We start from the raw sequence: 12974 nt of genomic DNA, 5'->3' as shown, positions 1-12974 counted from the left end.
GCTTGTGTCCTAGGGACAGATAAAGGAACTTGGACCATGTTTTCTGGCTCAGGGGCTTCCGCAGCCTGATGCCTCCTGGGGTCCCCTCTCCAGGCTGCCATAGACTTGACCGATTTTCCTTTGGGCACGGAGCCCAGGCATGCAGACAGCACACTGAAACTGGTTGTGTCACATTGGCAGAGAGAACATCTTCCTCCAAGACAGCAGTAATTATAACCAGAAGCTCCCTCTTCCCTGAGTCACTCTGAACCTAAAGGCCAGAAACCAACCCAGGACACCAAAGGGATAGTCACCAGAGTGTCCTCAAGAATAGTCACACGTCTGCTTGTCCTGCCTGCTCAGTCCTGCTGAGGCCAGGGGTGGCCTCACTGAAGCACTCAGGCGTACGGGAGACAGCTCAGTGAGGTGGCACCAGGACTCGCTTCTCCCTGTCCCCTCCATGGTACTCAGCACCTTTGTCCTGAATCTAACTCACCTAATGGTCCAGCCCTAAGAAGGACAGGCAGGGAAGGACAGGGGATGGAGAAGGGAAGTGGGGAGTTACCAAGGTGTCTGTCCATCTTTCCTTCTGACTCAGGAACCTGACCTTCATCTTGCTTCCAGAAGAACAGTGGGGCCCATTCCTGCCCAGACCTGCCTGCAGCAACCCGGCTGTCTTATGACAACCCAATAGTGCTTCCTGTAAGGTGAGGCTGGACCAGCTTCTCCTCCCTCCCCTGCCTGTTATCTACCTCTAGCAAATTAAAACTGGCCCACATGACTTCCTAGCACAGCTCCTATAAACTGGGAAGACATCAATAAGTAGCTGTAAACAAACAAACATATTGGTTTTAGGTGGTTGTCTGTCTTCCTTTGCAAAGAATATAAGTGGGTGATTAACTGGGAGTTACCATGAGACAACACTGCTCTAAGCACTTTTATAATATGAACTCACTTAATCCTTGCAGCAGTCATAAGAGTTAGCACTGTAATTATTCCCATTTTACAGATGAGTAACCGGAGGCACCGAGAGACCAGGAAGGTCATACAGTGAGTAAGTGGCAAAGCTGGGAGCAGCAGATGTCAGACAGCTTCTCCCCTTTATTTCATTCTTCTTCATCCCTCAGAAACACCCGGGAGTTTCTCCCTTTCTGAAATATGAGCTAATAATCCCAACCATCTGTCCAGCCTGCACTGGTACAAGGGAATGGTTTCCCCAGCCCTGGGTGTGACACAGGAATCCTCCCTGATAACTGAGCTCATTCCTGATGCTGCCCCAATACATTAACCCCAAATCAGTGGCTTACAGCAAATGCAGTTGTTGATGTTGGAAGTCCCAAAGTGCAGGGTCAAGGCAGCTTCACTCCCTCCGGAGGCTGTGGGAAAGGAACCCTTCCACAGGCCACCTGCATCCTCTAGACCAAAACCCCTCCCTGCAGCATCGAGGCCAGCAGCGCAGGTCTTGCCTCCCTGGTCGCGTCTCTGTCTGACCCTCGTGTCTTCTACTCTTTGAGACTTGTGACTACACTGGACCCACCTGGATAGCCTGGGGCTTCCCCATGTCAGGGATCCTCAGTCACATCTGCAAAGTGAAGCCACTTTCACCACCCTGGGGACAGGTGTTTTGCAGGAGGGCACTCTCCTATCTGCCACAGTAACCTGTGACATTTCCAAACCCTTTCTCTTCTCTTCTTTCAAAGACCCCAGCTCTTTTGAAGAATATGTCATTTTCATCCAGTAACCTGTCCCTTTAACCCAGTGCTCTCAAACTCTGCTGCATGTTGAATTCACCAGTCCTTCTGTCAAACCCCTGACCAACCACATCACAATACCTGGGATGTGTGCCAGGTATCAGCGCTGACTTTTTTTTTGGTACCAGAGATTGAACCTAGGCGCTTAAATACTGAGCCACATCCCCATCCCTTTTTATTTTTTGTTTTGAGACAGGGTCTCACTTAGTTGCTTAGGGCCTCACTAAGTTCCTGAGGCTGGCTTTGAACTCGTGATCCTCCCGCCTCAGCCTCCTGAGCCGCTGGGATTACAGGTGTGAGCCACTGCATCTGGTTCAACACTTAATATTTTTAAAAAAATCTCCAGGGATTGCAATATGCAAAATTTTTGGAACCATTGTTAAGATCAACAGAATTCCCACACTACTCCCCACAACCCTTCAACAATGAATATGAGTAGGGCTGGCCACACCCTACATCATCTCAAACTACCTGCTGTGGCTTGAGTATCCCTGTCCGAACTCATGTTGAAATGTAGTGGTGTTGAGAGGTGGTGGGCCCTTTAAGAGGTGATTAGGTCACGGGGCTCTACCTCTTCAGGGATTAATGTAGCTCTCACAAGAATGAGGCCGGCATCATCAGACCAGGCTGTTTTATGGAAACCAGAATCTCCCCTCACTATCCTGTACACACAAGCTCCTCCCAGTAGCGCCTGCTTCCCCTTTCCAATTCTCTGTCATGATACACAGAACAAGGCCCTCATCAGAAGCTGAATGGATACCAGTACCACAGTCTTGGACTGCCAGAACTGTGAATGAAATCAACCTTTTTTCTTTATACATTTCCCAACTCAGATTTTGTTATAGCAACAGAAAATGGACCAAGATAGTTGGCTTAGCTCTGGTCTCAGTGCTGTCCCCCAGGATCCCTTCCTTTGGAGACCTCCATTCCTTTAGGCTTCCTGCCTCCCTTCCTTACCAAGCTCCAGCGCCATCACATCATTCCTTCTGCCCCCAGTGGCCATGATTCTGCACTCCAGTTCTTTCCTTGCAGACACCTCCCCTGTTATGATTTAACCACTGCACCCCGCTGCACTAGCAGCTGGACATTTGAGAGTGGGAGGATCAGGAGGCTGACCCAGCTTTCTTGATCTTAGGACCACAGATACCATGGGTCCTGGATTCAGAGTCTGGACGCTGCCTAATAAATCACTTTACTACTCTGCAAAATGACTGTTCTGTTCCTAAATCTCCCAAACTAATCTTTCTCAATGATGACTCAACTTTCTCAATCTTCCAAGAACTAACAGATGCCCTCAGGGCACATCTGTAACCACCCCACTCACTCTGCTGCAAGAGGAAAGCTGCCCAGGTGCCCTGCCGCCCCAGCCTCACCCGCGTGGTCCTGGTCCCTCCACTTGATCTTCCCACAAAGTTTATTGTTGCAATTACTCCCTTTCCTTCACCAACATCACCTTTCTCTGAGATTATTGCCTTTACATAAAACATGCTTTAATATGTCTATGAGAAGAAAAAAATATGTCTATCAGTTCTTGAAACTCCTTTCTTTTTTAAGAGATGGGGGTCTCACTGCCCGCACTGGCCCCAAACTTCTAGGCTGACGTGAGTCTCCTGCCTCAGCCTCAGCCTCAGCCTTCCATCCTAAGAGACTGAAGCTCAAATAAAACCCAACTGAGCACATAAAAAGAAAGATCAGAACAGAAATCAAAATAGTCAGAAAAAAAATGGAGAAAAAAAGATCAATAAAACCAAAAGGTGATTCCTTGAAGGTGAGAAAAAGTTAAACTTTAAGCCAGAGAGATCAGAGACAAAAAGAAAGGCCAGGTATGGTCGAGTGCACCTGTCTGCTACTCCGGAGGATCATCTGGGCCTCAGAGTGTGAGGCCAGTGTAGTAGGCAACAGAGCGAGACCCCTTTCACAGCAGCCAACTAGCCAAACAAAAAATCAAACTGGTAGAAAACCTTAAACTTTCTTAATCTTCAAGAGGAAAAAAAAATGATATACTGGGTTGAGGCAGTTAGACCAGCAGGTGCCCACCTTCCTGACCTCGGTATTGGCTTTATAGAGAGGGTGGAGTCAGGGTAACAGCGGCACCAGGCAGTTTGGCTGGCTGGGCTTGGGAAAAGTTGAGTCACGATGAGATCACAGCCATCCCCTCATCTGGAAGTCACCAATCAAACAGGCTGTGATTACACAGAAGATGGGTGGAGCTCTAATTGCACGCACACCTTGACATGCCTTTGATTTTGTTGCTGGATGCACAGATCTGACTGGGAGGGGAAACGCAGATGGATCTAGATCTCTTTGGAGATGACTCTATAGAGATATATCCTCCTTGAACAAAGCTAAAGGCAGACACTTTACACCACAGAGGTACGTTAGGATTAAATAAAACATTCCTATAAAGGATCTGGCACTCAGTAAACATCCTCTCCCACTTGGGGGCGCACAGGGGCTCACAGAGCGGTGTAGCCCGACACACCTGTCTACTTACGGAACTTCTCTTCGCTAATTCTCTCCGGAGCGAGCCAGAGGACCGTTGTGTGCAGAAGAAGTTACTATGTCTAAGTATTTTCTTTGCGCGTTAGGCAAAAGCGAACATTTGCATTTTGCAATGGATAATGGGCTCACGCCCAAGAAAATTACTCAGCACTTGTTTTTCTGTCTTTGGAGTACTCCCGAAATAGTTGCTTCGGTCCAGCTGCTAAGAACCCGTAGCTCGCTACTGACCCATCGCCGACCGGTGTGGCTTAGAGGAGGGCAGTCTCGCAGATCGCCTCTCATTTCAGAGCCTGGATCAAAACCCCAGCGACGGGAGGAGGCGGACCCGCAAGCTGGGGCGTTACGAAACCTTCGGGATCAGACAGCCCCTCCTCAGAGGGGAGGGACCGGCTCCGGGGGCCTTGTTCTCTAGGAGTCGCAGCACTGGACCCCAGGTCTTAGATCTGCGCCTCTGCTCCGACCCTGGCCCGGCTCCGCAGCGCGCACCCGGGGTGTTCCGCTGTCAGGTCCGCTCTCCACACAGGTGTCCCGCGCTGCCCACCCGGCCATGTCGTCCTGCAGCCGCGTGGCCCTGGTCACCGGAGCCAACAAGGGCATAGGCTTCGCCATCGCCCGTGAACTGTGCCGGCAATTCTCGGGGGACGTGGTGCTCACCGCACGCGACGAAGCGCGGGGCCGGGCAGCGGTGCAGCAGCTGCAGGCCGAGGGCCTGAGCCCGCGCTTCCACCAGCTGGACATCGACGACCTACAGAGCATCCGCGCCTTGCGCGACTTCCTGCGCAAGGAGTACGGGGGTCTCAACGTTCTGGTCAACAACGCGGGCATCGCCTTCAAGAGTAGGTGCGGGGCTTGGGGGGAGAACTCCCCGCTGCGCTCCGAGGGTACCGGCGGCAAGCCGCAGGCGCCCCCACTGTCCACTACTGTGATCTGGGAGGGCGGTGCCAGCCCCTGGGGATGCGCTCAGCTCCCGCCTTGTCGGGCGGTTATTCGCGTTCCTGGATTGGGGAGCTGTGACACCGCGCGCCCTGCCTGCCCAGCCGGCTCGCCGGCCTGTGCAAGCCCGTGCGCCGCCCAGGGGCCGCCCAGAACTTTCAGCTATGGCTGTTTGTAGGAAAACCGGCCTCCGGGGAGGGAGCCACGCCTTGCTAAGCTCATCAGCTTTCCGTCCACTCCAAGAACCATTTTCTCTGCTAAGGGTCTCCAAAATCATTTGACTTTCGCTTTCCCCGTGAAACAAGGGCGCATTCATAGATGCCAGGAGACATCTGCCCAGGACAGGAAATGAGTCGCTAAGACACAATTAGCGCGCACTTGCACATTAGTGGATTTCATAGTTTGTTTAATGGAGAGCTTTGATAGGCTCTGGCCAAAGGGAAGCGAGCCTGGTTCCCGCCCCCAGGGAGCTAATGTTTGTTATAAAAAATGCAAATGTGGCTTTTAAGAAGCATCTTCCTTTAGGGGAAGAAATCAAAGAAATTATTTATTCCAGCAATTTGTCAATGAAGAAAGTTACTGAGTTGCCATGATCCAGGAGTATAAAGAAACAGGTCAGCTTCACTTACAACCGAGGGGGGAAGAGAAGCCTGAGACAGGAAGAGGGAAAGAACAGATTGTGCAGAAGTAGCTCTGCCTTTGGCCCTGGGCACGCACTCTTGCTCTGCCACGGACCCAAGTCTTCCTCTCACCAGCACCTCCAACTCAGCCTCTAGGCTTTGGGGAGCTGCGAACCGGGAATTGACAGCCTCGGAAGTAGACTGCCGCGGTTGGCTGAGGGATTGGTGAATAAAAACCTTGCTTCCTAGACAAGAGGTCTAGACATAGCCCTTATGGGCGGTACCCGCAAACCTGGGCGCAAACTGGGTGCCCAGGCTCCACACCTGCTGAATCAAAATCTGCATTTTAACACAAATCCCAGATATCTCCAGTGCCTATCAAGTTTGAGAAGCAGCAGCAAAGCCAGGGGTCTGGAAGTGGGGTGGGAAGCCCAGAAGCTGCAGCATTACCAATGAGAGACTCCCTGGGTGTGGCCCCAAAAGCTGTTTTCACAGGCCCTGCAGGGGATTCCCATGCACACTGAAGTTTGAGAACCAACCACGAGAGATTTAAAAAATTAGCTTCTCTTTTAATTGGTTGTTAGGCAATAGAATCCATGTTCTCAGGAGTGTGTATGGGGGAGGTGACTTTTTCTTTGTTTCTTTGTCTTTTTGAAAGTGGATGATCCAACACCCTTTGACATTCAAGCTGAGATGACCCTGAGGACAAACTTTTTTGCTACTAGAAATGTCTGCATTGAATTACTGCCCATAATGAAGCCTCATGGTAAGTCCAGGGGATGGACTGTCAGGTTGTGTTCCTTAGGAGGGAGTAAGCCATGGGCCCTCTGGACTGGCCCCCCAGCAATTACCCAGGGCTGCTGTTTCTTTTCTTTTCTTTTCTTTCTTTTTTTTTTTTTTTTTTTTTTTTTTTTTTTGGTGGTGCTGGGAATTGAACCAAGAGCTTCCCACATGCTGGCAAGCTCTCTATCACTGAGCTACATTCCCAGACTCTGCTGTTTCTTTGTAAGGGGGTGGGGGAAGGGAGATGGAAGATTGTCCTAATTTCTCAAGTGTCTGGCTCCTTGCTTGAACATTTCCGCTTTCAAAGAATTGTATGACATGGGGCTGGGGATGTGGCTCAAGTGGTAGCGCGCTCGCCTGGCATGCGTGTGGCCCGGGTTCGATTCTCAGCACCACGTACAAAGAAAGATGTTGTGTCCGCCGATAACTAAAAAATAAGTATTAAAAAATTCTCTCTCTCTCTCTCTCTCCCTCCCTCCCTCCCTCCTCTCTCACTCTCTCTTAAAAAAAAAAAAAAAAAAAAAGAATTGTATGACAATTCTTGGGATCCAGATCACATGATCTTCAACCCTCATGGACAAAATGTCACAAGTCCCCAAAGGCTTTTCAGTGAATCTCCTCCTCCCCAAGGATGTGCCCACACCTGGCTTGTCTGGGGGACCTGCAGGATGGTGTCTTCTCTGGCATTGTTACTTTCCCTATGTTCCTTTCCTACTCTCAATTTTGCAAGCTGATTGAGAAAATCTGAAATAATTTTTCTTTATTAGTAAATACAAAGCCAGGTGTGGTGGCACATGCCTGTAATCCCAGCAGCTCAGGAGGTTGAGGCAAGAGAATGGCAAGTTCAAAGACAGCCTCAGCAACAGTGCGATGCTAAGCAACTCAGTGAGAGCCTGTCTCTAAATAAAATACAAAATAGGGCTGGGGATGCAGCTCAGTGGTCCAGTGCCCCTGAGTTCAATTCCTAGTACGCCCACACACACCAAAAAAAAAAAAAAGTTACTTGTGATTCTGAGAAGAATTGTGTGGTTTATTAGAAATGTGATTTTGAATAGGATTATCTCTGAATGCAAGCATTTTTAAGTCTAAATAGGTATACCGTGAGAGGCACACTTCTACTCCCTACCCACTCACTCCCAAGCTCCACAGGGATTGATTTTCTTTATCAGTTTCTTAATGGACTGGGATCATAGAAAGCCTGCAGTCAGTGTTGTAGGTGCTGGTCATAGGAAGCCTTTGGTCCAGTGCATGGAGCTGGTGAGTGCCCAGAGGCCAGGAAATGGAGTTTACAAATATAAACCTAAGCAAATAAAAATGCATATTTTCAAAACTCCTTTTTTAACACAAAAGGTGAAGATTAGCATAGTATTTGCCACCTTAATTTTTTTTTTTTTTTTTTTTTTTTTTTTTTTTTTTAAGATTTAATCTTGCAACATTTCCCAGGTTGGCCCAGTCTTCTGGGCTCAGTGATCCTCCTGCCTCAGCCTCCCAAATACCGGGACTACAGACCCATGCTACCACACTCGATGTGATCTTGCTTTATGTTCGCTTATACCTCTGGGGCTCTTCCCAGATTAGAACAGAACGTTTTCTGTTTTTCCACTGCAGGGCTATCTTTTACCAAGTTATCAGGAAGTCTTCTCCCTGCTGAATTTTACAGTCATAAAATTTAAGAGCTGAAAATTGCTGAAGAAGCCTTGCGTTGCCTCACCTCCACTTTCCTGAGAGGGGAATTGAAGCCAAAAGAACTGAACACATACACGTATTCATGGATTTGGAAAATGTCTCCTAATTTCTTGATTTCATTACTCAATCAAATTAGGATAACCTGTGCTAGTGAAATAGGAATAAGAGTGTCAAATGATTATAAACCAAGCCATTTTGAAAGACAATGGGAGTCTCGGGGGAGAATGGGGTTTAAAAATTAATCCAGAGCAGGTGAATCTCCATCTTCAGTCAGTTTCCAAAGTGGGAATCTCTAGTTTACAAAATGCTAATATTTGTGATTTTTAGTAAATCTGGTGTTTACCAGAAGGTAAATATTGAGCATTGCTGCTTCCTAATGTCTCTTTGTTTAGCTCTAAAATGCATTTAAAAGTTTAAAAAGCCTTTGGTTTGCTTGTTTGATTCTGAGTAAATTGGCTAAGCAACCTTTGAGCCACTAGAGGGAGCTACTTGCCCACTCCTTCTAGAATGAGGCTGTTTCAGGACCAACAAGGTCACCTGGACTTCAGATGAGGGTGGGGTGCAGTTCTCCTCAGAATTAGACCCATCTGTTGACTAGGTTCCTGCATTATCACCCAGCCTCTCTCAAAGGTATTCCCTTAGATCAGAGAGGACCCCTCTTCTGTAGAAGGGTTTGCATTTCCTGGAAGGCTTTGAGTAGCTCCTGTAGTTTGTTTCTTCTCTTTCTTCCTCCCCTGTAAATGTCATTCCTCGAGCAGCTGAGTATAGAGAACAAAGCTGTATAGAAAGCAATGAGGAATTCATCACCAATGTAGTATTCTTGCCAAAAATATTGAAATAAATTTAGTTATAAGAAAATCAGACCAATCCAAATTGGGGGAAATACTACAAAATAATGAACTGGAGTCTTCAAAAGAAAGGTCATTATTGACTAATCTAGACGAAAATGGATTAAAAAGATATGACAACTACAGGGGCTGGGGCTGGGGCTCAGTGGTGGAGCACTTGCCTAGCACGTGTGAGGTCCTGGGTTTGATCCTCAGCACCACATAAAAATAAATAAATAAATAAAGGTATTGTGTTCATCTACAACAAAAAAAAAATACTTAGAGAGAGCGATGACAACTACATGCAGTCCAAAATCCCACATTGTATCTTGGATTAAAACAATCAAAAACTATAAAGCAGCATTATGTGGAATGGCTGGGGACATTTGAACATGCATGCCACTGGAGATAACAGGGTTGTACAACAGTGTGAGTGCAATCATGCTGTGCTTCTGGTGGGGAAGGCCTGTTACCACACAGTCAGGCTCTGTACCTCTGGTTCTATAGGTGGGGATTCAACAACTATGGACTGAGAATATTTGCAATTTGTAAAACATAGTATCTGTATTGAAACTGTTCAGACCTTTTTTCCTTGTCATTATTCCTAAATAATACAATGATTTACATAGCATTTACATAGTATTGGGGATTATGAATAAGCTAGAGACCACTTAAAGCCTATGGTAGAATCTCTTTAAGTTACCTGGAAATACTATGCATTTTATAGATGGGACTTGAGCATATGTATATTTGGTATCTGTCAGGCCCTGGAACCAATCCCATACCAACACAAGAATCACTTAAACACTAAAATATTTGAAAGGGTTTAAATTTCTGCAACATGGAGAAAAGGAGAGAGGGAGAAAGAAAATGGGGCAAAACGTTAATCATCAGTGAACTTAGGTGAAAAATGTATGTATGGGCTTTGCTGAACATTTTGCAACTTCTCATTAGTTTTCAAAATTTAGGAAAGAAGTATGTATCACCATAAAAAATGAGAGAGGGAAAGAATGAAGGACAGACTGAAGAATCACACATACCTGTAGGATGAGTGTGATGTTGGTGTTCAAGGAGAGACTGAGGGTATCTCCATAAACAGGGCCCTCAAAGTGGTCCACCCGCCCCAAATGTGCACCTGGGGTGGATGCCACTGATGTAGAGAATGTGAATTCAGAACAGCATGTAAGAAAATAACTCCCAAGTTGGGCATGGTGACACATACCTGTAACCCCAGCCATTTGGGAGGCTGAAACAGGAAGATCACAAATAGCCTCAGCAATTTAGGGAGACCCTCAGCAACTTAGCAAGACCCTGTCTCAAAACAAAAAATAAAAAGGACTGGGGATGTAGCTCCATGGTAAAACACCCTTGGGTTCAATCCCTGGTACCAAGAAATAAAAATAAAAAATAAAGAAAGAAAAGAACACTCCAAGATAGGTGGATTTGGATGGTGGATAAGATGTGCAAATTCATGTTGGCTGGTTTTCAGGTTTCCAGCAATGCTTCAGATTATTGAATGGGTGCTGGCCTGCATATTGGCTTTCATGGGCACAACTGTCTCTTTAGCAGTTGTGAATTATAATCAACATGAATATTAATTCATATTAGTTTAACGACTCATACCATATTATTATTAACTAGAGACTAACAATTAATCAGAAATCAGGACCAGGATGTTAACCTGCTCCACTTGTGGACATGCCTGGCACTAAGGACAGTGGTATTCCCTGCCATCACTTGATCCTGATTTAGGTACCCAGGATAGAAGTGACTGCCCGTGGCCCTAGAAATATGCCAACCGAGGGCACTGGGAGCTGAGATGCAAAATGAGGGTACGGTCCCTCAGAAAGCAGGCTCTTGCAGCATATGTGTCGAAGGAAGCTGTTTTATAAAATTGTCCAGTGAGTCTGCTACAGATGACAGTTCCACCATTTCATAGAGAATTGCTGCAGAAGGGAAAACCTATTTTTGACGGAGCTGTGTTCTTTCTTCCATTTGGGAGAACAGGAGCCCAAATAAATGTATAACCCCTTCACACACACACTGCCCCGCCCCCACACAGATTTTATGCCTTCTAGAGTTGCTTTTTGATGTTTTTCAGCCATTAAACCTGTACCGTGCCTCGGTTGTTGCTGGCTGTCTTCAGCTGACCAGTGCTGCTTTGTGATGTGCTTCCATTTCTATTCCTCTGTTCCAGGGAGAGTGGTGAATATCAGCAGTTTACAGGGTTCGAAAGCTCTTGAAAACTGCAGTGAGGATCTGCAGGAAAAGTTCCGATGTGACACACTTACCGAGGGGGATCTGGTGGACCTCATGAAAAAGTTTGTGGAGGACACAAGAAATGAGGTACATGAGAGGGAAGGCTGGCCCAATTCGGCTTATGGGGTGTCCAAGTTGGGGGTCATAGTCTTATCGAGAATCCTGGCCCGGCGGCTGGATGAAAAGAGAAAAGCCGACCGGATTCTGCTTAATGCCTGCTGCCCTGGATGGGTGAAAACAGACATGGCCGGGGACCAAGGCTCCAGGATGGTGGAGGAGGGAGCAGAGACCCCTGTCTATTTGGCCCTCCTGCCTCCAGATGCCACTGAGCCACAAGGCCAGCTAGTCCGTGACAAAGTCGTGCAAAACTGGTGAACGTCTTCTTCATGGCTTGATATTTAATAAATGTTGGTGGAAGGAACAAGTGAATTCAGATGTGGTCGGATTCTATTTCTGTGGTTGAGAAGAAATGTCCACTAGAATCTCCCTGGGAGAAAGATGTCTCGTTCCAGAGACTGGAGCAGAGCCATTTTGCCATCTGTAGCCTGAAAGAAAAGGACATATCAGATTTTAGCAGGCATCGTGATTACATAGGGAACTGGTAGGCATTATCACTGTTCCCACCCGATAGTTTCGGATCCAGTAGGCCTAGGGTAGGCCCCAAATTTGCATTTCTAACAAGTTCCTAGTAATGCTGCTGCTGCGGCCCGTCCTGGGTCAGCAGGTTGAGAACCATGGTATAATGGTCTTAAGAGCTGAGGAGTTCATCTTGGCCATTTTCCAAGCCATTCCTTGCTGTTTCTAGTTTGTTGATTCTGAAGGGTCATAATTATCCTGTTTCCCTAGCTTTGCAAACTTCCTTTTGTATTTCATTCTGTCTTGCTGTATTTGAGTCTGTTTTTATTGGTTCTGTCAAAAGGCAAAATTACAACAAATTTGAAGATCTAAATTGACTTTTATTTATAATTCTCGAGTGGGGCAACATCTCATCCCATAAAATAGTGAGTGTTCTGATGAGCCGAGCCCGGATGAGAAAGAACTGAGGAAGGCAAGGACAGATGAGAAACAGATTGGTTGTTTCAAAGCTATTTTCTTGTAAAGGTTAAAAAGGAGAGAAGTATGTATGCAGGCTAAACGTGGGTTGTTTAGAAATTTGGCTATCATCTCTCTCCTGGTTTTCTTAGTTTTGACCTGGTGAAGTGTAACTTTAGCATGAACAACTCCACCTAGGTCTGGTAGACCTAGTGTAGGAGCTCAGTCCAAACCAATGTCCCATTTAAGAAACGGAACTTGAAAGACTCAGGAGAAAGGTCTTGTTTTATTAGGATGTGATTTCTTCCATACTGGGTTTGAACCCAGGGGGGCTAAACCACTGAGCTAGATCACCAATCCTTTTTATTTCTTATTTTGAGACAGGGCCTTGCTAAATTGCTGAGGCTGGATTTGAACTTGCTATCCTCCTGACTCAGCCTCCTGAGCAGCTGGGATTATAGGTGTGTGCCACCGTGCCCAGCCATACTGGGTTTTGTGTCTGCACTACTGCCCAAGGCTGCCCTGCCATGTCCTTCATCATTGTGCTTTCCTAACTGCAGATCATCTCCTTCCCCTGTTGATACCCCTCTCTGAGCTACAGC

The 12974-nt window shown here is 46.9% G+C and overlaps 1 protein-coding gene across 1 annotated transcript; it reads left to right on the top strand.

Moving 5' to 3' along the window:
• Positions 1-4422: 4422 nt before the first annotated feature.
• LOC143408356 (carbonyl reductase [NADPH] 3-like) lies at positions 4423-11773 on the top strand. Its single transcript, XM_076868007.2, has 3 exons — positions 4423-5068; positions 6444-6551; positions 11279-11773. Exons 1-3 carry the CDS (start codon positions 4780-4782, stop codon positions 11713-11715), a joined length of 834 nt encoding a protein of 277 aa, XP_076724122.2. The 5' UTR covers positions 4423-4779; the 3' UTR covers positions 11716-11773.
• Positions 11774-12974: the final 1201 nt, after the last annotated feature.

The sequence above is a fragment of the Callospermophilus lateralis genome, chromosome 10 (assembly GCF_048772815.1).
Source record: "Callospermophilus lateralis isolate mCalLat2 chromosome 10, mCalLat2.hap1, whole genome shotgun sequence".
Classification (NCBI taxonomy): domain Eukaryota; kingdom Metazoa; phylum Chordata; class Mammalia; order Rodentia; family Sciuridae; genus Callospermophilus; species Callospermophilus lateralis.
This window is presented reverse-complemented; position numbering and strand designations above follow the sequence as displayed.

Excerpts from the sequence above, each read along its gene's own strand:
- LOC143408356 (XM_076868007.2), top strand. The coding sequence starts at position 4,780 with ATGTCGTCCTGCAGCCGCGTGGCCCTGGTCACCGGAGCCAACAAGGGC. Across the intron at positions 5,069-6,443 it reads CGCGGGCATCGCCTTCAAGA|TGGATGATCCAACACCCTTT; the intron begins GTAGGTGCGGGG and ends TCTTTTTGAAAG. Across the intron at positions 6,552-11,278 it reads GCCCATAATGAAGCCTCATG|GGAGAGTGGTGAATATCAGC; the intron begins GTAAGTCCAGGG and ends CCTCTGTTCCAG.